Here is a 25,967-nt window from a genome sequence, read left to right as displayed (position 1 = left end):
CCTCATTATAGAATACATAGTTTCTGCCCAACCACTAAACATTATAATAATTTCTATCAAAAGCCAGATGAGGGGAAACAATTAAGAAAAAAGAGGTGCAGTCAGTTCAGTTACAAACCCCTATATTAATTTCCATGTCAGTCTTTATGGGCAGTAACAGTAGCCCTTTTAATAATGTAATAGATAAATATGCACTGTGTCTTTGCAATGCTTATTTGATCAGTTATTGCCCATGCTGACTCAGCTATTGACCATTACTGACCATGTAGTTCACCCCACACTTTCAAATTTCACTACTGATCAACATTTAAATATTGCAAGGACAACTGTTTCTTCAAGCAAACCCAAATAAGCATGTTCTAAACAACATTGTCTAAACAGTTGTTCAAGAACTTCTCTTATTAATAAATATGCTTCAAAACATCTGACAAATCAATTTTTTTGATTTAAACAAACAGAAAGCTAAAAAAAAAAACAAGCTGTAACAGTGTAGAAACAAAATTAAGAAACCTGCATCTAATGATTGGCAATGTATTTAAAAACTAAATAACTTATTCTCTAAATAATGTTATTTAATATAATAATGTAGTTTAAGATATCTGAATAAAAAGGCAAATCGATATTCTCAAACCTTAGAACACCTGAAAGCTCTTTCTGGATAACGGTCTGATCATGGTAGGTTAATAATAGACAGTGAACCTCAAAAACAGCAGTTAAAGCTATTGCTTTTCCACCTGGAGTCCCTAAAAAAAAGGGGAAATGGAGTGTGGATTGTGAAGTGAGCAGATGAGGATTTTATGAGGACGCTGCCATTCGCACAGACTGAGGTGAGGTTAGAATGATGTTTTTTGCTGCCTTGATGGTATTTTTCATTAGCATGGCTACAGTCATGGGTCCAACACCACCTGGAACTGGAGTTATATAACTGGCCTTCTTTCTTACACCTGTGGAAACAAACAAAGGTTTAACAAATTTTAAAAGTCACTATGTCCTTACAACCATATTTTGTTGTTTGGAAAATGAAACAGTCTTTGTGAACTCCGATACAAATTTCACTAGTATAACAACTAGTTTGTGCTAGCTCCTTACCTTCAAAATCCACATCACCAACAAGTTTGTTTTTGCCAGTCAGGGGGTCCAGTATTCTATTGATACCAACATCTATAACAGCTGCACCCTCCTTTATCATATCAGCAGTGATGAGATTAGGAATTCCTGAAGAAATATATAGACATTAGAAGAATCATTCAGACAAACAAGCAATAGAGTTTGTGTGACTATATAATTAAAAGGTAATCTCAGTCTTCCTAATCAAATGCATTTATTTTGATTATGGTTTTAATCATGAATACTAGAAGTCATGTGTGTATTTGGTATCTGAGGGGTGACTGTGGGCAGGGATTGATTAACCACCGGGCTGATTAGGCCATTGCCCAGGGGCCTCTAAACTCAAAAGGCCCGAACTCTAAATCAGTTATTTATTTATTTTGAGATACCCATTATATATCCACGTAAATGTCAGCCTTAAGTGAAATATTATTTGTTTGGCGGAATCCATGCTGGACAACAGCAGCGCGAAGACAGACACTCGAGTGCATGCATCTCACAGGTGCAGCACATTTATTTGAAGGACTACAGAGAACAGCGTTCGATTTACAAAATGCTTTCAAACACAAAGATTATCTGCAGTTTACCCTGACTGTGTACAAAGCTGATGGTTTAAATTCATAAGCAACAGAATTTGTACAGAATTTGTGCAAAGGTACAGAGGATGCACCTGCATGCATTTAATGTTTAATAATAGAGAGAAAGGTGTCTTAATACCCTAAATATGTGCACAGTAACTTTTTATAATATTTGGTTAACTGCGAGAGTTCTCGAATGGTTAGTGTTTTATTTGTCAGGAGTTGGGAATGACATGGATGCTTCAAACATAATCTCAGATAGCGGGGAATAAAGTGAAGTGAGCTATGAGCCTAAATAGCACAATACAAACCTTCAAATGAAGAAAAAAATAAAAACACATTAAAGTGTATAAAAAAATAATCTGTCACTACCTGCAACAAAGTATTCTTAATAAATAGAAAATGTGTAATTCTGCCAGGGGCAGGTTCACTTTCCATAAGGCAGTGAATGCTACGGATTATAGGATTTCTTCGGGATGCTTTGATTTTTAAATGATTCAGCATTTAACTTGTGTAATTATGGTCTGCTCAGAGCAAAAGGGGGAAAAAAAAAAAAACATTGGCTCACTGTTCTTCAAGCACTGAAACTATGTCAGGTGAAAAACAATCTGGAATCATGTGTAAGTCACATTCCTCTTTGCAGGAGACAAGAGGCTGTTAATTTTGAATGGATGTCTATGGAGAAGATGCTTCAGTGTGCTGATGCTGAATAAACTGCTTTTGTGAGGAAACAGCTCGTTACTTAACGAACTGACCACATTTCTGCTAATCGTCAACATGTTTTACACTATATCGTTTTGCAATGGGCTATGTGGAGTTTACTTCAATAAAATAGCTATTTTATAAGATAAGTCACCGACAATTTTGTCACAGGTAGGTGTCAGTTAACAGCTCAACCCATTCATTTGTAAAGCATCCACAAATGGTGAATTATCTTTTGTAACACGCTAGATGAACATTACACTCTCTCCTGATAGATTCTGAGGTGATTTTATTATTAGAGATAACAACCTCTATCATAGGAGTGTTATCTCTTTAAATAAAATAATCTCTGAATCAGTGTTGCCAACTAGTTTAAATGGAAAGTAGCTAAAGCCTGCTCAAAGTCGCTAAATGACGTCATACACTAATTAACATACTCGTGATGTCACTGCGTCTCATTTGCATTTGGCATAGAGTCCGCCCTTTACATGTGTTTGCATCTCTGTGCTTCCCGTACATACTGTAATACCCTATTAATCTATCAATCACTCAGAGAGAAAGTTAGAAGCAATGGTAACTTTCATATCTTTTCTCTCACAGCGTTCAGCCATAACAAACCACTATGTGCATATTTACAAAAATCTGTGTGCATGTTTAGAAAAAATAAGTAAGTGTCTGAATTCAGAGAGTTCAGAAACAGGAATGAACAACCGTCTAAAAACCTCCTGTGATTAAGTGCATGAAACAAATAAAAATAAACTGTCAAATTAAACTCTTTAAATGTAAAACTAAAGGAGAGCAAACAATACAGATTCGTGATTGGTCATTGACAAAACTGTTTGCACATGCGCAGCTCATTCACGTCTATGTCAGCTGCCGTGCGGTCAACTGATTGTGCTGCTCCGCCTGCTCACCTCTCTCTCTCTCTCTCTCTCTGTCAGGCTCACTGACTGAACAGAGTAGACACAGAGAGAGGAGAGTTGTGAGTCCGTGCAGGAAAGCAAGACCACGCACTTGCGGGGCAGTATTAGCGACTTTCTTCTATGGAAGTAGCTAAAGTTAGTCCAAAAAGTTGCTAGATTTGTCACTAGTCACTTTTGTTTTAATAAAAAGGCGATAAAGAGGTCTGAAAAGTCACTAAATCTTGCGACAAAGTCGCCAAGTTGGCATCACTGCTCTGAATGTATAATACCAGGCATTAACCATTAAAGGGATAGTGCACATAAAAATTTGTATTCTCTCATCATTTGCTCACCCTCACGCCATCCCAGATGTGTGACTTTCTTCTGCAGAACACATTTGAAGATTTTTAGAAGAATATTTAAGCTCTGTTGGTCCATGCAATGTATAAGTGAATGGTGACCAGAACTCTGAATGTCCAAAAATGACAAAGGAGACATAAAAGTAATCCATTGACAGTTAAATCCATGTCTTCTGAAGTGATATGATAGGTGTGGGTGAGGAAACAGATCAATATTCAAGTCCTTTTCTACTATTAATCTCCACCTTTGACCAGCCCCAACCAGCAGGTGGCTGAATGCAAAAGTAAAAGGCAATTCCACACTAGAATGTGAAAATGAAAGTGTAGAATTATTGTAAAAAAAAAAAAAAAAAAAAAGGGACTTAAAGGAATAGTTCACCCAAAACTGAAAATGTGCTGATAATTTACTTACCCTCAGGCCATCCAAGATGTATCTGATTTTCTTTCTTCATCAAAACAGAATTTAAGATTTTTAGGATTTCATTTCAGGCCTCCTCCTTTAAACAATGCATGTGACTGTACTTTTTGACGGTCCAAAATAAATATTTAGGGTGCATCAAATAATCCACACGACTCCAGTCAACAAATAATATCGCACAGAAGAGAAGCTTCACAAACTGAAGACGAGGTAACAGGCAAAACAGCAGATTAAGCACTAAACAGATATCGATGAAGATCAAGCACAAATACAGACAGGTAAATAAACACTGCGAGTCCTTTGTGGGAAGTGGTGTGAAGGTGAGCTATTTATGCAGGCAGTGATGAGCAAGTGAATCGAGTGCAGGTGTGGTGAATTAGAAATCGGTTGATGAGGTGCAGAGCCCGAGGGAGGCGTGAAAATGACAAAGTTTTCACACATATCGAGTTCACTGAAAAAACAGCATCGGCACAGCGGACGAATTCAGATAATAACCCTTTGTTTCTTTCAATGGTCTGAAATCCACAGGGGTAAAATGTTCTCTGCACACCCTCCAATATTTGAGAAGATGTAGGGGTGTACAGATATCCAGGTTCAGCGCAATAAGCAGAGCTTCTAATCGCTCATAATCATGTATAGGCAATTAATGAAAGTTAATATTTTTCCAGCCATGCATTTTCTTTGGGGTTTTTGAAGGTTGAAGCATCCAGGATACACACGCCAAACAACTATTTTGAACAATACACTTATACAAATACAAATCTACAGCAAAGACAATTAAACTTTTGTACAGCGCTCATTCTCTTGTCAACAATGACGTGCTTCCTGCCACCTCCTTCACAAGATGCATGACCTTACCAATGAGCTTACGTCATCCCTCTCATGAGCGCGTGTCACAGAGATGTACGAAAGAGAAGATTTGTAGTTAAATGGTATATATGTATTATTTTGTTTTTAAATAGAATCAATCGTTTGGGTTCAGAAGAACTTTATTTATCGACTGGAGTCGTGTGGATTATTTTGATGGTCAAAAATGGAGTACATTCACTTGCATTGTTTAAAGGGGGAGGCCTGAAATGAAATCTTAAAAATCTTGAATTCTCTTTTGATGAAGAAAGAAACTAATTTAAATTTTTGGGTGAACTATTCCTTTAAATTTTGATCACCCACACCTATCATATTGCTTCAGAAGATATGGATTTAACCAATGGAGTCTTACGGATCACTTTTTACTGCCTTTTAGACCTTCAAAGTTCTGGTCCATTGTACTGTAACGCTTGGTGTACTGGAGAGTCAAGAGGAGACGCAGGAGAAGGAATTTTAAGTTCTTTAATCGCAAACACTGGAGTAGGTGCAAACACTCTAAACATAACACTTTAAGGACTGACAGAAACTAGGAGAAACAGAAGGGTATATATACACAAAGGATTAGACGAGGGAATGACAAACAGGTGGGGACAATAAAGGAGTGATCAGGGCAGTGGCTTATGGGAAATGTAGTGAGGGAGATAACTTCAAAATAAGAGTCCTGGAAAAAGGTGCAGACTGAACGTGACACCTACAGTGCAATAAATATTCTTTTAAAAATCTTTGTTTTGCAGAAGACAGAAAGCTTTGCTTCCAGAGAATATACAGCATATGCATGTGTGTTGCAATTAAAAGATTGATCATCACATGATCAATTAATCAAGTTAAATTTTGTATGAAGAGATTTTATAGTTTATTTCTTCTCGCTTGTATTCTGCAGATGTTTTGCTTTGCATATAGGCGGCAATAGCAGCTATACCTAGATCGTTAAGATCACAGACTTACTACTGACTGGATAGAGATCCGATCACACTTACCTGCACCAAATGGAAATCACTACTAGATTTTATGTCAAAGGCTGTGGCCAATTTAAAAACTGACTGACAGTTAAATAATAAGGTATATCCTATTTTAGAAACATTTCAACAGTAAAGGATGGTAATGTGAAATGGTGATAAGTTTTGTCTACTTTGCATACCATTTTAGCAGCTTTTAAACTGTTGATTCTTGTCTGCAGCTGACTGAAAACAAGATGCACACTCAGTGTCATGACAACCGCAAAGCTGTGGCCTATACCATGAAGCTCATTCCAGGGTTCTCAGGGTTCCAGGATTGGTTTCCAGCTGATAAAACCAAAATAATCAAAACAGGCTTTATTGGTACCATAATGCTGCTCATTGACTTACTCTGTCAACTCAGGCTTTGATCCAGAGTTTAAGAGTAGTTCACATGCTTGTGCACATGAATAAGTGATGATTGCAGCGAACAGCCAATCACGTGAAACATGGAGAAAAAGAACGCGATTTAGATTCACTTCTCATGAGGGTCAGTGGGATTTATCTCAATGCTGAAGGCCGATCATTATGAAAATATGAATAATGAAAAAAAATGTAACTGCATAAGAGATTTCCATTAAATCAAGGATTATAACATGATGATTTGAAGAGGCGAATTTTACATTACAACATTACATTTATTTAAGTAAATATTAAGTAAATATATGAGGACAATTTTAGTTTAGACTTACAAAGTCTGTTGTAAGAGCCACACTTCCTGCTGTCAGGTGGAATGTGTGAAAAGGTGGTGCTACAGAGCTCCCAGCCATGCCCATATGTTAACTTTTTCCAAGGCCTAATGGCCGACATCTCTGATGTGTGTGCAAAAAAGGATGAAAATTCAAGCAAGCCAAGTTCCTCAAAAACATGTGAATATACATAAAAAGGAATAATGCCATTTAATGCACTGCCTAAACACTATTTAAGATGTAAAGTATCCCTTCAGAATTATAAATCTACACTGTCTTGACATTATTCTAAAAAACTTCAATGTGCCACATCAATGTGATAATCCCACAAGGCCAAACATTTGGCATAATTTTGATGTAAATCACAGGATGCTTGCAGATGATATGAAACACTTCCTTTTTCCCATTTTTTTATGTAATTTTATCACGTTGCCATGGCGACATCATTCAATACATCAAAATTGTTCATAATTTAGCATCGTCAATGTCTTGGCATGATGTCGCCCACATTTGGTACCTGTAACATGAAATCCCTGGGAGGAGTATATCAAATTCATGAGTATGCATTTTTCAAACAATCCAAAATGGCCAACTTCCTTTTGATCAGAGCTTATGACTCAGTACGAAAGTTGTCCGGCTTGATGAGATGTGACTGTACCTCCAAAGGGATGTGCTACATAGCCCCCCAAACATGCCCATGTTCTAAGTTGCGCCACAGTGCTTGGGCCCTAATAATAATCCTTAGAAGAAAAATAGGGCTCTGCACATTCAGTGCTTGGGACCTAATTATATAGAAATTAAAGACATTTACACAGCAAGAAGAAACACTGCAGCTGCTGTGAGAGCTCAAGAGGACTGCTGGAAAAACAATTCTGAATGTGATCATTTAAAACAGCTGTTACATTAATGCGTAATTGAATTCATGTATGTCCACAACAAGAACAGACAGGATTATTCATTTTAAAATCTTAAAAAAAAAACTTTATTTAAAATATTAAAGCTTTTACATAAATGTAAAGCTTATTATCATTTAATACTACTACAAATTATTGTAGGCTATTGAATAATTAAAAAGTGAGAACTTGGAAACCTGTTTGCAATAATTGGTATGCAATAAGATGCATTTGTTCTTTTTTTAAGACACATTTTGTTTACTGCTTATGAATTTCACATGAAATACTGTATGTTCATCTCTAGTCCATGAAACAAAGATGTTTGGGAAGGAGTATTGTTCAGCCTTCTTGCACAGTGATTAAAAGTTTTATATTTAAAAATCGATCATTATTGGCAGGCATTTTATTAATCTATCTTACTATATCGTTATTATAGATATTTTATTTTTATTGCGAGTAGTTAAATGAAAAACAATAATAGTTTTATTAAATAAAATAAAAGACTGTCGTATATCTATATTTAGACTATAGAAATAGTTAGATTATAGAATAAATAGTACATTAGAAATAATTTATCATATAGAGTCGATTTTGTGGATTTCAAAGATTTTTTTCTGTAAAGTGTACTTTAAGAGAAAAAGGGAGTGACTTAATTGTGTCAGAGATGTCACTTTACTCAAAGCTGATTGGTTCAGTATCTGAGTGTTAGCGATCTGTTACCCCAAACAAAACCTGCCACGGAACAGTTTAACAGTGTAGCATAAATTACTATGGTGATAAACACTGCTAAAAGCTGACCAAACTTCATGGTACCTAAAACTCAGGGTTGACGTAAACTAAACTGAATCTTACCTGTATAGCAAACGAAATCGGCTTAATGGTATAGGCCACAGCTCTGATGCAGCATTTCATTAACACAGAACCAAAGCCTAAAACCTAAGCTAACCAAAAACTTAAAACTTTTGTTTTGGTATTTCCATCCGGAAATTCAAAACTAGTTTGCAAAATGAAATTTGAAATTTGTACCTGCAGCAGCAACAATAATGTCAGCAATTTTTGTGTGCTGACGTAGTTGTTCTTTGGGAGTGTAACGGTGGGAGATGGTTACGGTGGCATCACCTGAAACAAAAGTGACAGGGCAGGAATTATTATTCTGGTTCAGAAATCACTCTAATTGCCCTCTAGAATACCAGAACCTCTTCACAGCTTAATTACCCTCTATAATAACCTTAACTGCACACACACGTTGAGCATTATAATGGATGGGTGTCCATGAAACATTTCTTAATACCATAAATGTGAGTAGCCCATTTTGCTGTTTATTTTTTCACTCAACCATTAACTGTAGACTCACCTCCTGGCCTTTCATGTCTTCCATCTGTGTGTAGCAGCATTGCAATGGGCATGCCCACATTCTTAGAGCGACCAGCCACCACCACATTCTTACCCAATGTCGGTATGCCTATGAGAAAAGAAAGATTCAGTAAGCCTAAAAATGACAAGCATATAAATGGCACATAGGCTTTTTCTATCAGTCCGTCTGGAAATAAAGTTGTGTACCAGGTTATGACGAGTGCTTTTGAGAATGAAACAAACTAGATATAGACAAGCAGAACTGTATATTCTACATTGTTTTCTTAGTTATGTCTGTGAAATAGTCTTAGAATATCTATACATTTTCCACAAACCAAAAATTCTGTACAATCTTTTGCCAATTATTTTAAGTTATTTTCCCCACCAGTCTATTATTTTGGTGTAATATAACTCAAATAACCAAATTCCTTAATAGCAAATAAAAACTCAATCTGTGGTTAGTCAGTTTACATGTCAGTTAGACAGATCATCAATTGGCAGTTCTTGGCCAGAACAAATTGCAATACAGGCCAGGCGTTTAGTCAAAGGTCTCACTACGGGAGACTAATGATGTAGTAGTGGTAGTTAAATTGTAAAACCTATCTATTTATTAAAAATATACCTACAATAATATTGTTAGGCTAACAATTCAGTCATATGTTTCTTACCTGTACGTTTGATAATCTCCCAAACCCCCCAAGGGGTGGCAGGCAACATGGTTGACTGGTCCAGGCACATGCGACCAACGTTAACCACATGGAAACCATCAACATCTTTCCCTGGGCATACAGCATTACAGACACGTCGCTCATCAATGTGATCTGTGTATGCAAGAGAACCAAGGGAATATGACTGCAATTCCAGGGTTTCACTGGGTGTATTCGAGTCCTGATAAAGCTTAAATTTGGTCTGCACCTATAAACTTTCACAATCCATTTTTTCCTTGTTCAACCTGGACTGCAGTAAACTGAATCTTGTTGAACTGGTCAACATTTCTCAATTATGTTAAAAATCATCATCAGTTTCACATTCAAATTTGAGCCAAATGTAATTATTTCTAAAATCCAGTTCACAGCACTGACAATGTAAATCTCCCCCCAAAAATAAAAATGTTACAATTTAAAATACTTTTTTCTATTCCATTATAATGTGCAGAGCCACTGATATGTTGATTCCCTCAAGAAGTAGCTTTGAGTTTGTGTGATCTGTTCCCAATACATTTCAACATACCAGGAAGGGGTAACTGTACCAAAAGGCCATCTACTCTGTGGTCCAAGTTAAGTTTGTTGATCAGATCAAGCAGCTCCTCTTCACTAATACTAGAAGGTTTCAAGATGGACTCGCTACAAATACCTAAAGAGTAATAGAGAAGTACAATAGACAGTAAAAATGCAAATATTATACAAGTGCTATCTTCTCACAATAATTCAAAATAAAAAAAAATCCATAGTATTGACTTTGTATACTGTTTTTAGGGATGTTCCGATCAAGATATTTACCGATACGATCATTGATTTTCTTGTCATCTGATCAGCCAATACCAGTCCCAATCATTTAAGCATTTATCAGGAGCTTTTTCATAACCAGTTATATTTAAGATTGCCTTGTTTTTGCTGACAAAAATGCTGTAGGTAGGTTAAAGAAAATCAAATAAACACAAAAATATTCATATAATATTATATTCCATAGTTTTTTTTTTTTTAAATGGGCCTTAAAAACAAGTAGGCTTACACAAATATTATCTTTATTACGACAAATAGTCCTATCCACAAAATAACTTTTGTGTAAAATTGTTATGATGTACAGTAATGTGCAAAAGTCTTAGGCACATAAGATGTTTAACAAAAACATTTATCTTAAGATTGTTAATTATATATTTAGCTGTAGTGTGTCAATAGGTAATATACATTTTAGACTCCCAAACATTCCTTCAGCAAATAGAATAGAAGAACATGTAGTCCTGCAACAGATGGCATGGCCACACAGAGACACCTACTGAACATCAAGTCAGTTTGGGATTACATGAAGAGACAGAAGCAATTGAGACAGAAGCAATTGAGACAGAATATAGAAGAACTGTGGCGAATTCTCCAAGAAGCTTGGAACATCCTATCTACCATCAACCAAGAAAAACTGTGTCCAGGTGTCTCTAGGAGAATTGGTGCTGTTTTGAAAGCAAAATTGGTCACACCAAATATTGATTTAGCTTTTTTAATGTTTACTAGACTTTGGATGATGATAATTGAAAAATTAAAACTGATTGTGAAACTATTTTTGAAGAAATCCTCACAATGCAACATTTTTCACAAGAGCCTAAAATTTTGCGCAGTACTGCACGTCCAAATTTATTTATTTGCATTTCATGTGGTTCTGTCTGTACTACACAGTATATTGTGTGGCTACTAATGCATCCCGATATCCTACACAAGAACTAATGTCTATCGACAGGATCCGTCTTTCTGTCAACACAAAACACCTCGATTTAGGCATTAAGCATTTTGAGTTTTAGCATTAAGACACAAAGATTAAGCACGTAAACCTAACAATTAATAAAGCTAGAATGAGCCTGCTATGCTGTCATCTAACACAAAATAATTGCATCTTATCCAAACAATAACAGCAGCATGACCGCATCAACTTGTGAGCCCTGCAATGCATGAGCATCCTGCTGTCTGGACTCAATATCTGCTTTAAAATAAACAGAATTATCAAAAGTCCTCAAAACTTGCCCAGCTATAGAGGCACTGATTTAAAATTATTAAAAGCTTCTGAGCTTTCCAGGTTAGTTTATTAATTTCTCCATCCCTAGACAAAGACTAAAATGCTTCAATGTGGTCGATATTTGGATGATATCATCCTCCCACCTATAATTAACAGATGGGTGGGGAAGAACAATATGGCCTTGCGGTTATTCTGCTTTCCTTCCAGTATATAAAATTATTTTATTTATAACTACATTCACAGACTTCTCATTTAGTTGGATGTTGGTAATATTAGCTTTGAAAGTGCAGAAATTAATTGCAATTTTGAAACGTATGTATAATTATGACCACTCATATGAGATAAAGGCCCCAGTCATATCATTAACCTTATAAAAGCTGTATTATTCTATGTGGAGAGGGTCCCCTCATGGGGGTGTTCATGGTAGAATCACATGACTAACCGAACACTAGTTGCTTAATCTCAGTAACCATCCTGACCACTTTTTGGACGGTTTACAGGCAGAAATGTGAAGCTTATAATTTTATAAAAGCACCTTAATTATTCTAATTAAACATGTATTATTTGAGCTGTATAGTTGTTTAAATCATCATTTATCTTCATTACCTTGAACTGTTTTTCTCAATACGAGGTCATGGAAAATGTAAGTGTAATAATTAGGCAAGGCAAGGCAAGTTTATTTATATAGCACATTTCATACACAATGGTAATTCAAAGTGCTTTACATAGAAGAGATTAAAATAAGAATAAAAAAAATAAATAAGAATAATCGAAACAGTTTAGAATATAAAATAAAATAACAGTACAAACAGTCGGACACACAGCGGCACAGTGCTCATTCAGTAAATGCACAGCTAAACAGATGTTTTTTGAGTCTGGATTTGAATGTGACTACTGTAGGAGCACATCTGATCTCTTCTGGAAGCTGGTTCCAGCTGCGGCTGGCATAAAAATAGCTAAAAGCAGACTCTCCTTGCTTAGAGTGAACCCTTGGTATTTCTAGCTGATGTGATCCTAATGATCTGAGTGATCTGTTGGGTTTATATTCAGTGAGCAAATCTGCAATATATTGAGGTCCTAGCCCATTGAGTGATTTATATACCAGTAATAATACTTTAAAATCAATCCTAAATGTAACTGGTAGCCAGTGTAAAGACCTGAGGACTGGTGTGATGTTCATATTTTCTGGTTCTGCTCAGAATCCTGGCAGCAGCGTTCTGTATGAGCTGCAACAGTCTTATGATCTTTTTGGGAAGGCCAGTGAGGAGTCCATTACAATAATCCACCCTGCTGGTGATGAAAGCATGCACAAGTTTCTCCAGGTCTTGACTGGAAACAAAGTATCTAATTCTTGCAATATTTTTCAGATGATAGTATGCTGATTTAGTTATTGCTTTGACATGACTACTGAAACTAAGGTCTGACTCTAGAGACACACGAAGATTCCTGACTTGATTTTTAGTTGTTTGACCCCTAGCGTCAAGGTATGCATTCACCTTGAGAACTTCATCTTTGTTTACAAACACAATGACTTCAGTTTTGTCTTTGTTTAACTGAAGAAAGTTTTGGCACATCCATTTATTTACATTTACATTTATGCATTTGGCAGACGCTTTTATCCAAAGCGACTTACAGAGCACTTATTACAGGGACAATCCCCCCGGAGCAACCTGGAGTTAAGTGTCTTACTCAAGGACACAATGGTGGTGACTGTGGGGCTTGAACCAGGGTCCTTCTGATTACCAGACTACCAGTTATGTGCTTTAGACCACTACCCCACCACCACTCCACATCCAACTGTTAACTTCATCAATGTATTGGCACAGGGAGTCAATGGGGCTGTAATCGTTAGGTGATAGGGCTAAGTAGATCTGTGTGTCATCTGCATAGCTGTGGTAAGCAATTTGGTTATTTTTCATTATTTGGCTCATTGGGAGCATATACAGGTTGAACAAGAGTGGTGCAAGAATTGAGCCTTGAGGGACTCCGCATGTCATGGACGTCCACTCAGACTTATGGTCTCCTATACTCACATAATAACCTCTCCCTTCTAAGTATGACTTGAACCATTTTAGGACCATCCCATAAAGCCCCACCCAGTTTTCCAGCCTGTCAAGAAGTATGTTGTGATCGACAGTGTCAAAGACAAGTGCAGCACTGAGGTCGAGTAGTACCAGTACTGATAATTTGCCTGTATCAGTATTTAAGCGAATATCGTTTATTATCTTTATGAGCGCTGTCTCTGTGCTGTGATGCGATCGGAAACCAGATTGAAAATTGTCAGCTGATTGAAGACAACTTTTTCAATGATCTTGCCTATGAAAGGAAGATTTGAGATCGGTCTATAGTTGCTTAATATGGTCTTATCCAGATTGCTCTTTTTCAAGAGGGGCTTGACAACTGCAGTTTTCAGGGAGTTTGGAAAACTCCCAGACATAAGTGAGGAGTTTATCACTTCTAGGAGAAGTTGAACACACTTTTGAAAAAAGATGTGGGAAGTGCATCAAGGGCGCAGGTTGATGTTTTAAGGTGCTGTACAGTTTCTTCCAAAATTTTGCCATCAATTTCTTTGAAATCAGACATAGTAGCTACTCTCTCAGGTTGTGGTTTAATTTGTCTGACCCCAGCACAACTCAAGGTTGAGTCACCTTTCTGATGTTATTGATTTTTTCAGAGAAGAAAGAAGCAAACTCACTGCACTTGCAGTCTGAGAGCATTTCACTGGGAATCTGGCTTCTGGGGTTTGTCAGTCTCTCTACAGTCGCAAAAAGAGTGCGTGTGTTGTTTAAGTTGCTGTTTATAATATTCGAGAAGAAAGTCTGTCTAGCTTTGCCTAGTTCCATATTAAAAGCATGGATGCTGTCTTTGTAGACGTTATAATGGACTACAAGTTTTGTCTTCCGCCACATGCACTCTGCTTTTCTGCATTGTCTTTTCATATTTTGCACTGCTGTTGAGTTTCTCCAAGGTGCTTTTTGTCTGCCACTCTTCTTCCTGACTTTCACAGGAGCAATATCATCAATAACACTTTTAACTTTTGAGTTAAAAGAATCAAGGAGAAAATCAACAGAGTCAGCAGATATAGTTGGTGTTTAAGAAATAGCCTTCATAAATAGTACACTAGTGTTCTCATTTAAGCATCTCTTCTTGACAGACACAGATCTAGCTTCAATGGCAGGAGAGATCAATATATCAAAGAAAACACAGAAATGATCAGACAGTGCTACATCCTTAATAACAATCGATGAAATGTTTAGACCCTTACTGATAAGTAAATCTAGAGTGTGTCCATGATTGTGTGTGGGTCCATGTACATGCGGAGTCAGATCAAAAGTTTTTAAAACAGTTTTGATTTCTTTTGTCATATTGGTTTCTGCATTATCTATGTGAATGTTAAAGTCTCCAGCAATGGCAAAACAGTCAAACTCTGAGGTAATTGTTGATAACAGTTCTGTAAAGTCCTCAGCAAAGGCTGGAGAGCATTTTGGAGGCCTGTAAATAACGATAAGTAAAATGCGTGGAGCACCTTTTAACACACTACCCAGATATTCGAAAGACGGGTAATTCCCAAATGATATTTGCTTACATAGATAGACGTCTTTAAAAAGAGCAGCTAATTACAGGGTAACACTTTACAATAACCTTCTATTTGTTAAGATTAGTAAATGCATTTTACAACATTTATTAATCTTGGTTAATATTAATTTATAAAAATACAATTGTTCATTTTTAGTTCATATTGCATTAATGTTAACTTAATATAAACAACTTTAAAAATGCATTTTTGTGTGGAGAAATTAACATTTACCATGATTAAGTATTGATAATTGTTAGATCATTTTAACTAATGTACTTCCTTAATGTACTTAATGTTAAACTACATATTAACTTAATATGCATAAAAGAGCACAGGAATAAACAGGTGTCTTTATATTTATGCACATTTATAATACACGCACACATATTATTAGCGGACTTTCAAAATAAGACCAGGTTTATGTCTGTCAAAGAAGCTCAGCAAGACACTGACTACCACACCTGGAGTCGCAAGTTCGAATCCAGGGCATGCTGAGTGACTCCAGTCAGGCTTCCTAAGCAACTAATTGGTTGCCTTGGGTGGGTAGAGTCACGTTGGGTAAACCTCCTTGTGGTCGTTATAATGTGGTTCTCGTTCTAGGTGGAGCATGTGGCGAATTGAGTAGCATGAAGCCTCCACATGTGCTAGGTATCTGCGGTAACGCACTCAACAAGCCACATGATAAGATGCACGAATTGACAGCCTCAGACGTGGAGACAACTGAGATTCATTCTCCACCACCCATATTGAGGCAAGTCACTACGCCACCACGAGGACCTAGAGCGCATTTGTAATTGGGCATGCCAAATTGGTGAACCCCACCCAAAAAAGTATGTCATTTTTCAGGGGTTCGCAAACTCATCAGCATGTCTATTGCAGCCATTTCAGTTTTTTTACTGGTAGATTAGCAGCACAAATGTGCAGGAATATGCAGCAGCTATTTCGGAAACATTATCAAATGCTCTAGACAAATTGTATAAAAAAGAAAACAAAACAGCGAGTCAGTTTTCTTCACAGCGCTCCGTAAGGCTCTGTCTGATCAAATTTGCTTGTCTGAGTGAGAGAACCTGTGAGAGGAGCCCTGTGTAAAAATAGATTTACATAAACAGCCAAGAAGTGGAAAGCTACACTCACTTATCCTTGTGGTTGCATACAGTACACACAAGAGTAGGGTGACCATATTGTGGTTCTCCAAAGAGGACACTGTGGACCGGGGGGAGTCCACATCTTCCATTAAATGTATGTAATACGTTAAATGAATAGCAACATTAATAAATGTAATAATGGCCATAAAATAAATTACAACCACATAAAATTAAGATACAGAAAATCTGATTCCATTTTTTGTACTTCTGCACTTCAAGCTTTTCAGTCCTCCTGATGTGCCCAGGTGTAGCCTTCTTCCCCCCAAAAAAATGTTTTATGACAAATTCTCCTTTGGCTGACATTTCAAGCTTGTCACATAATATTTAGTATGGATAGTATGTGAATAGATATACTACACCTCCACCCCCATCCAGGGCTTGTTTACCTGATACGTAGTATATTTGATGTTGTCTAGTCAACATTTTCAGTTACAAATGACAATGCAAAGTAGTGTGCAAATGAGTCTAATGAAACAGATGTTAATTTTTTGCAGAGTTGGGGAAATTACTTTTATAAGTGTACTTACATTATTAATGTTCTGGCTGACAGCAGCAGAACACTCAGCAATAGACCTTATTCACGCTAGCACCATCTTTGATTTTTAATAGGAATGACAACAAGGCTGTGTGGGATAGATGTACAGTCTCTTCAATGGGCTGTACTACAGTTTAAAGTGTTTTTGGATCCTTCCACTGACAAAACATTGATATAATATCGGTCCAAGAATATTCAGTATGCAAAGAACTCCAGACAACATGAGTTGTGGAAAATCAGATGTGATCTTGGAACTTTTTACAGCTTTATACCATTTGTGCCATTGAAGACAGCCTTATTGTCATTCCCATTAAAAATAAAAGATGGAGCTAGTGAGAATAAGGTCTCACACATACAGCACACATGCAGAGAGTGAGTGAGCGGTAGAGTGAGTGATAGAGCGTAAAAAAAAAAAGAATGAAATGGAAAAAAAAAGATGAGCAGTATCAAATACAACGATGATAGATAGATTATGATAGTCCTAACTGTAGAGAGCACATTATTATGAAGGCAAAACCAAATCTTGGGACATTTTTAGCCAGTTTTGTAATCCCAACCGGATGCTTTCTTCCGGCATAGGATAGGAAAGAGGACATGGGAAGAGCACATGTCAGGGAAAAAGAGGACGTATGGTCAACTAAAGCAACACTGAAGTCAACCAGACCTACAGTTACAAGTTTTAGGTAGTGTAGTGTACTCATTTTAAGGATCACTTCACTACAAGTGAAAAGTTTGGACACATCTACTCATTATTTATTAGTACATTTATTTCCACATTTTATAATAATATTAGTCATTAAAACAAAAAAATTAACAATTAAGCATGGTAAATATGTAGTGACAAAATTTCAAACATTTTGTAAATGAATCGCGCTGTAATATGTAGAAAAATGAACACATAGTCACTTTAAAACTGATTTCAAGCATTTAAGCATAAACAATTTTAGATCAAAAAGTTTAAAATGGTAAGAAATGTTTGCACTGATTAAATAATCAATAGAGAATTACTCCTATCTGGCACTAGGTGAGAATGTATTCATGCTCTTACCCACATCAGCTGCTGCACGGGTCTTGTTGAGAACATAAGAGTGACTGGCTGGATTGTCCCCAACTAATACTACACTTAAGTGAGGCCGTCGGTTTCCAGCAGCAACCCACTCCTCCACATCAGCACGTGCCTCCTCACGAATCTGACGTGCTAGCCTCCTGCCTGAGATGACAACAGCCTCTTGTCTGGAAAGTAAATGTCAAGGTTTGGGGATAAAATTTCTCACAAAACAACAGCTGGTTCTGCTCAGAACACAATCACACAAATACTGTATGTTCACTTCACACAAGTCCCTGGAATTAATCCACAAAACATTACGATAATTTCTAATAATAATTAAAGGGGTCATATAATGCCATTTTTGTACAAGTTAATATGAATCTTTAGGGTCTAAATGAAAACTTTGTAATATACTTTTATTAAAAATTCTCATTAGTATTTTAAGAAAACACTAATTTTACCTGCTCAAAAACAGCTCTGTTTTCAGCACGCCATTTCAGAGCATATGACTTTAAATGATAATGAGCTTTGGTCACCCCGCCCCTCCGTTCTGGAGTTATTCTCCGTAAAACTGTTTTTTTGACATTACTTCTTAATCAGTAACATACAAGTAAACCAGGTGTAACTTAGTGTTACCATGTTAACTGTAACACCTGCGTACACAGTTTTTAATAACACAATAACCATAACGCGTTGTTCATTATAAACGTGGGATTAAGAATTATATTGAGAACGTCGTAACGTTATGGAAAACATGCCGTAATGTACCCTGAGTGTAAACATTAGCCACATTCATTGTGAAGCGTGCAAGCGATTTGCAAAGATTAATATAAAGGTTAATAAAACGTTACACTTACTTCTGGAGGTGCAGAGGGAATATAAATAGTTGGTACCGAAACTTTTTTCAGCAGCATCTTCTTAGCAAAACCAGCTTTATACTGACCCTCGTTTATAAAGCAGTCTGGTGAAAAATGATTCACAGCAAACATGAACGCACTGGCGTTGCTCGTGGGGAATATTCCCATCAGTAAACAAAACTCAGCCACTGCGTCTTCAGCGGTTCAGATTTAGGAACATCAAAATGACTGCTGTGTTCGTTATTACATCGAAGAACAGAACACCACAATCGCTTAGGCGCCATTCTGCTCCAGTGTATCAACAATGATGACGGACTATGATTGACAGCTCGCTCACGAGCGAGGGCGGTCTGTGTTGAAACACTGCTGTCAATCAACAATCCTGGGAGGCGTCCGACCGTGTGACGTCACACGGTCGAACGGCTCGATTTGAGGCAGGGGAAAATATATAAGGAGATTAAAACAAAAACACTGGATGGATTTTTATCATAATAGGATGGTTGTGTACAGGCACAGCAACACACATTTCAGTACAATCAACTTGAAAAAGTGCATGTACCATTATATGACCCCTTTAAAAGGTGCTGTGCAAGCATCCTCCAACAATCCACTGACACCCACAATGACAAGTGATAGTTCATGGGTAACCTTATCTAAAGATAGACTATTTTCTATCACACCATTGGACAGCCTATGAAGAAATCTGGAAAATAAATGTATCCAAGAGTAACTAAAGATTACAGATACTGGATTTGAACTGTCATGTAAATTAAACTATAATAAAATGGTGCATTGAACAATGTAAGAGCATCCTTGTGTTTTTACTCATTTATGTTGTTTTGGACAAAACATTTTAAAGGATATTTGAAAGGAGTATTCCAGGTTCAATAGGAGTTAAGCAAACAGCAGCATTTGTGGCATAATGTTGATTAGCACAAAAATGAATTTAGACTCGACCCTCCTTTTATTTAAGCAAAAATCAAGGTTACAGAGAGACACTTACAAATGGAAGTCAACCTGACCAATTTTGAGGGTTTAAAGGCAAAGCACATAATTTTATAAAAGCACTTACATAAACTATTGTTTATTGTTTATCTAAATTATTTGAGCTGTAAATTAGTTTGAATTGTCACAATTGTTACAGTCGTTTCAGGGTTTATGGACATTACATCATCATGACAACTAAGCTGTAAAATTTCTATGACTTTACACAGAAAAGGTTAGTAAGTGATTTTATCATAATAAAATCATGTTTACACACATATGTCTTGTGGCTCTACTTTTGAAAAAGTGAGTATTGTAACGTTTAAATATTGCCCCATTCACTTCCATCGTAAGTGCCTCACTGTGACCTTGACTTTTTAAATTTATTTTTAATTTTTTTACTTTTAACTACTCTTAATACAGTACATGAGTACATTGTTCACTCCCAACATCAGTGCCAATTTCCTTTAGGTTTATAGGTGCAAAATAGAGCAAATGGCTATGACTTTAGAGGACACTTCACTTCAGTCAAGACGAGCATCCCTCACTCAAAATAAAAATAAATCACTGAACTTAATTATATTGAGGAAAACTTTTCCACAATTAAAATTACAATTTTCCAACAAAAAAGAACTGGTTTGAACTGACTTATTCTAGTTCAATTTGTACAAACTTAAATTAATTTTGTCAGATCAACTAGGTAAGATCCAATTAAAAGTTTTAAGTTAAATTAATTTCATTAACCATTTTGCCAAAGGTGTGTATCTTTGGGGGAATTTTGATATTTCAACCTCAGTTCCTATAATATATCTATAATGCTCTGTGTAAACAAAATAGTTACACTCAGGACATTCAGGACAAAAATGTCCCCATTAAAACTGCAATATTTGATCCCAGTGCCATTAAAGAATAAATCATGCATTCTATAATATTATGATTTCATTCCGAAGCCCTGGCTTCAAAGATATTTTTTTAAACATTTTCCACCAAAGGTGCCATTTTTCTCATGTTTAGCCTATACAGCAAATACATGCTTTTGCCTATTTTCTGCTTGCTGTATTATAGAGCACTGCAGGCCAATCCTGAAAATGAATTAATATTTGGTAATTATGATCAGGAATGGTGTTGGTTAAAAATCTAAGTCTGTGAAAGTGGAAAATAATATTCATATATATATTTTATGTCAGTTTTTGACATGGACATTTTTGTCCTCTAAGGTCCCGAGTTCAAAATGCCATGAAGTGATTTCACTGTCACTATATTGAATACTTCCTTTAATAACATAAATCAAGACATCATCTAAGCATGTGTAAGCAGGGTCGGCCCGACCCAATAAACAAACTAAACATTTGTTTAGGGATTGGTTCGGGCCCCCCACCACCCCCAATTATTTTATTTTTTGAAAATCAATTACTCTAATCAACAAAACACACAACCGTATCAATGAAACATATAATGTTTCGTTTCGTATATTTTTCGAGATATCTTAAACCTAATTTTGGAACTAGGATGGAGGATTTTAAATTGTGTGGGTGCCGAGAGGATGATGCGCGCAGCACTCTGCTGTTTCCGTTTGTCAACTGCCAGCAGCATTAGCTAGGTAACAGACATCTAGCCATCATGAAGCGAACGTACCCACCTGGATCAGAGAAATGCTGTTTTCCCGAATCAGACGATAGTGCATTTCAGAAGCTCTTTTAATATCGTTTGCTACTTTTTGTGTGTTTTGTCGTCATTAAAGCGGAAACAACTTAAAATACTCTTGGGCATACAGAACTGTAAGACATCATTGGAGTCTATAAAGGGTCTACTTTTATTTGTGTAAACTCACAAGAACAACAAAATGTGTGCTTTTGTAAAATAAAGAAAATACATCAGTCTCTGTCTCCGCAAGAATATTTCTGAAACACGTCAAATACACACAAATTATAACACAAACATGAAACATATGTCAAAATAAAGCTTAAAATGTCTACTTTTAAATAAAACAATTCAAATTTAAAACAATTTAAAATATGTAATTTAAAATATTATCCTGCAATGTAATCTGTATGAAACAAAGTTATGTTAGTTGACATGCTATTTTATATAAACATGTACATATTTTACTATTGGGACTGTTTCCAGAATTGCCAGCCAAGATTCAGAGTACTGAAATTTGAAATATGTCCTAATAAACAAGTTATAGTTACATTTAAAATGTTGTTTTGGCTAAAGCAGGTATTTAAATGGTATGCTGTGTGATATAAATATAATATGTAATATGATATAAAAATAATGTGAATTTTTAGATTATATTTTAACTTGTGTTTATGCAAGTTCATTATCATCAACAAAGCTTGTGCTTGCAAATATTTGTTCGGGTGTAAATGTGTAAAATGTGCTGTAAATATGCCCATATTATCATGTGACACTGAAGACTGCAGTAATGATGCTGAAAATTCAGCTTTGATCACAAATTGTATTTTACAATATTCAAATAGAAAACAATTGTTTTAAATTGTAAAAATATTTTGCCTTGGTGAGCAGAAGAGATTTATTTAAAAAAAAAAAAAAACAATCGGACTAATCTAAACATTTTAAACGGTAGTGTAGGTCTTAAGTTTTTAAGTAAAGTCTTTATGTAAAGAAAATGTATAGTCAGATTACTTGTTTTAACTTAAAACTTGATTTTGATCATTAAGTCTCCTCACATTCATTCTCTCTGTCACATTCCTCATTGATAGGCCCAGGGGAGGGGTCTTCGTCATCTCAGCTGTAAATCATATTAATATTCATGATTATCCACGCCTCCTCGCATATGGCCTTTCTAACACTATGGGTCTTATACAAGTTAAAGGACTATATTGTTTTGTATGAATGAGTGATCAGGATGGTTTTCACATAATTTTGTTGCAACAACTCTAGGCTACAAGATCCAGTCCTAAAAAGTCTTGTGGACAAATGTTGTGTTATATGACCTTATTTCAATGACTTAAATTTTTTGTTTTTTCAAAAACCAAGCATAAACTTTATTTTCTCAAAAATACAAAAATGTTCATACATGTTGCTCACATATAATTGTAGCCCAGTTTGTGCTGAATACAGTGTTATCAGACTTTAGCCATTAATATGTTTTTAAGCAACTGAAAAAAAGCACAAATATCAAGGCATCTCAAAACTTCTCCAGGGCCCAAAACACCCTCAGACCCCAGAGGGTTAATTGTAATGCTCCTTCCATCCATTTTTTGTATGTATAATTTCCTTCTCCTCAGGAGCACTATTAAAACATTTCGGGACAGGACCACAAACCACCTCCACCGATGACACTTAATGGCCCTTACTAACTGTTCTAACTTATTGGTAAAATTCTCTCTCTGAAATGAGCTTTTTTATTTAGAATATATCTAATTTCTCTTCTTTTTGGCTGGTTCAGAAACCTGTAGGGCCCCAAACACTATTTTTGTTTAGGGCCCCCAAAACCCTAGGGCCAGCTCTGTGTGTAAGGCTGAGGAAGGCTTAGTCTTAGTTTTTTGGCACATTACAAATGACTGTTACAACAGTACCTGGCATGAGGACACTTTTAACATGTGCTCTTTGTGACACTAATTGTGGAAATTGGGTACAGCATGTAGGTTTTTACATTTATTTTGATGGTTGACAGATACAGGCATCACATGAATGAAATGGAATGGTTTTCTAGATAGTATTTCTGTGGTCAAAAAGCTAAAAGTCTTAAACCTGTACTCAGTCCACCCTACATTTGGACCCCTTACATTTATGAAGTAATTAATATTTTTAAAGCCTTATGCACAAAACATTTATCTCGCTCCCTGACACTACCTTTATTGATTTACATTTTCTCCCAAACTCATCCATCAATTAGTAGCTCATGATGACTTATTCTGACCGTTTAGAGCTTATCCAGAGCATCTAGTAATCCTAATCGTGTAGTGTGGGTCTTGATTTAATGCGGCGTACTTTTATTATTTTCAGATTTGTATTTTTAATGTAAAAGTAGCTTAATTAAGATGTCTCGGTCATGCATAAGTCATGTGTTGACAATTTCGCCCAGAGCTTAAATACATTACACTAACTAAATCAATTGCGACGTGGAGCATTAGTAACATGCTATGAACAAAACCGGTACTGAATTTGATCAATTGGGCAAATTCCTTAGAAGAAGCCCAGCTCATGAACCTAGTAATTAGAAGCAGCATTGTCCGAAATCTCTTGTAGAAACTTAATGCCGTGCAAGCAGACTGCGCGATTACATCAGCTTCAACAGTCGGCAAGCCACGGTGCGGGCATACAGCTGAATGGAGTATTTAAACCGGCGTTTGTAGGTTACATAATAACTAAAACATAGAGAGGACCTTGCAGTCGACATGGTAATTACTACGGTTTTATACCGAAACAAAGTGTAATACTGAGATCACAACAACAATCGAGGTATTCCTGACAAAGGCTTTACACAGACTTATTCCGTAGCAAATGACAAGCAGTTTAACGAAAGCGGTGTAACGCAGTGACATTCAATAGAGTATTATACAGTGCATTAATAAACGGAATTAATTACCCGTGGTTAATCCTTACAAACGAGAGAAGTCAGTACAGGAAAATTACACATACCTTGAAGACGACAAATGAAAGCTGTATGCCTGATGGTGAGAATGCCGACATAGTTTTTGCAATGCTCGGAGTGTAGCCATTTGTGCGTAGAATAAATAAAACCAATATTTTAAAAACGATAAATACAGCTAAATTAAAACTGGGCAAGCTGCAACGAGACTGAAAAGTGTTCGCTTCAACATTTGGCGGAGAGTTTATAACCTCATGCCCCAATGCGTCACTTGCGTCACGTCATGGGATGGTCTCAGATGATAAACTACCGCCTCTTGACTCGAAAATTGTGCACGCATGCCACGCATGCTCCGTAAGTTTAACTGGCAAACAGGCACAAGCAGAGAGAAAATGGCGATTTCACGATTTCGGCGCCATTTGCCTCCCACTAATTTAACATTTGTCAAGATGCATCTTAAAACCCATCATTTACCCACCCACATGCCATCCCAGATGTGTATGGCTTTTTTTTTTTTTAGAAGAAGAAGAAAATCTCAGCTCTATAGGTTGATACAATGCAAGTGAATGGTGACCAACACTTTGAAGCTCCAAAAGCACATAAAGGCAGCCAAAAAGTTATCCATACGACTCCATTGGTTAAATCCATATCTTGAGAAGCGATCTGATAGGTGTGGCTGAGAAACATATCAACATCGAAGACCTTTTTTACTATAAATGTCTACTTTTAGTTTCACATTCTTGTTCTTGTGTTTCTGGCGATTCACATTAGTTGTGTAATCACCACCTACTGGGAACATAGATATTATATAGAGACTAGATGCCACTGAGAAATACGGCCGCCATCTTAAACCGGTCGTACTCCTAGTTTCGTTGCGCGGCAACAGTTAAGATGCCAGAGCACTGTGGAACATTTTTCTGTTCTAATCGGCGGACCATCACAAATAGGGCCAGGGGGATTACTTTTCACAAGTAAGTTTTAACATTACCGTACTATTGGTTGTATTTTGTGAATAGAATATTACCAGATAATTGAGAAGGAGCAAGGATCTTTGATACTGAAATCGTAGCCAGCTAACGTTAGCTAGGTGTGTGTGTGAGAGAGTGAGAGTGTGTGTGAGTGTGTGTGTGTGAGAGAGAGTGTGTGTGCGTGTGAGAGTGTGTGTGAGTGTGTGTGTGTGTGTGTGTGTGTGTGTGTGAGAGAGAGTGTGTGAGCATGTATTTATCACTTTGTGGGGACCAAATGTCCCCATAAGGATAGTAAAACCCGAAATTTTTGACCTTGTGGGGACATTTTTGTCCCAATGAGGAAAACAGCTTATAAATCATACTAAATTATGTTTTTTGAAAATGTAAAAATGCAGAAAGTTTTCTGTGAGGGTTAGGTTTAGGGGTAGGGGTAGGTTTAGGGGATAGAATATAAAGTTTGTACAGTATAAAAAACATTATGTCTATGGAAAGTCCCCATAAAACATGGAAACACTACATGTGTGAGAGTGTGTGTGTGTGTGTGTGAGAGAGATTGTGTGTGTGAGAGAGAGACAGTGTGTTTGTGACTGTTCGTGTTTGTGTGTGTGCGCTTGTTTGTTTGTGAGTGTGTGTGTGTGTGTGTGTGAGAGAGAGAGAGAGAGAGAGAGAGAGAGAGTGAGTGTCACAAATCATTATAAATAGTTTCTT

The 25,967-nt window shown here is 36.5% G+C and overlaps 1 protein-coding gene across 1 annotated transcript; it reads right to left on the bottom strand.

The window, feature by feature from the left end:
• Positions 1-759: 759 nt before the first annotated feature.
• Positions 760-24,524, bottom strand: mthfd2 (methylenetetrahydrofolate dehydrogenase (NADP+ dependent) 2, methenyltetrahydrofolate cyclohydrolase). The gene is made up of 8 exons (XM_052119130.1): positions 24,342-24,524; positions 17,890-18,074; positions 10,094-10,216; positions 9,532-9,684; positions 8,865-8,972; positions 8,537-8,629; positions 1,090-1,215; positions 760-944 (listed from the first exon to the last, which is right to left on the bottom strand). The coding sequence occupies exons 1-8, from the start codon at positions 24,419-24,421 to the stop codon at positions 796-798; spliced, it is 1,017 nt and encodes a 338-aa protein (XP_051975090.1). The 5' UTR covers positions 24,422-24,524; the 3' UTR covers positions 760-795.
• Between the last annotated feature and the right edge of the window lie 1,443 nt (positions 24,525-25,967).

Source organism: Xyrauchen texanus, chromosome 4, assembly GCF_025860055.1.
Source record: "Xyrauchen texanus isolate HMW12.3.18 chromosome 4, RBS_HiC_50CHRs, whole genome shotgun sequence".
In the NCBI taxonomy this organism is placed as follows: domain Eukaryota; kingdom Metazoa; phylum Chordata; class Actinopteri; order Cypriniformes; family Catostomidae; genus Xyrauchen; species Xyrauchen texanus.
Note: the sequence above shows the minus strand (reverse complement) of the source record. Positions and strands in the feature narration are given on the sequence as shown.

Excerpts from the sequence above, each read along its gene's own strand:
- mthfd2 (XM_052119130.1), bottom strand. The coding sequence starts at position 24,421 with ATGGCTACACTCCGAGCATTGCAAAAACTATGTCGGCATTCTCACCAT. Across the intron at positions 18,075-24,341 it reads TTTCATTTGTCGTCTTCAAG|ACAAGAGGCTGTTGTCATCT; the intron begins GTATGTGTAATT and ends TTTACTTTCCAG. Across the intron at positions 9,685-10,093 it reads GGTACAGTTACCCCTTCCTG|ATCACATTGATGAGCGACGT; the intron begins GTATGTTGAAAT and ends TTGCATACACAG.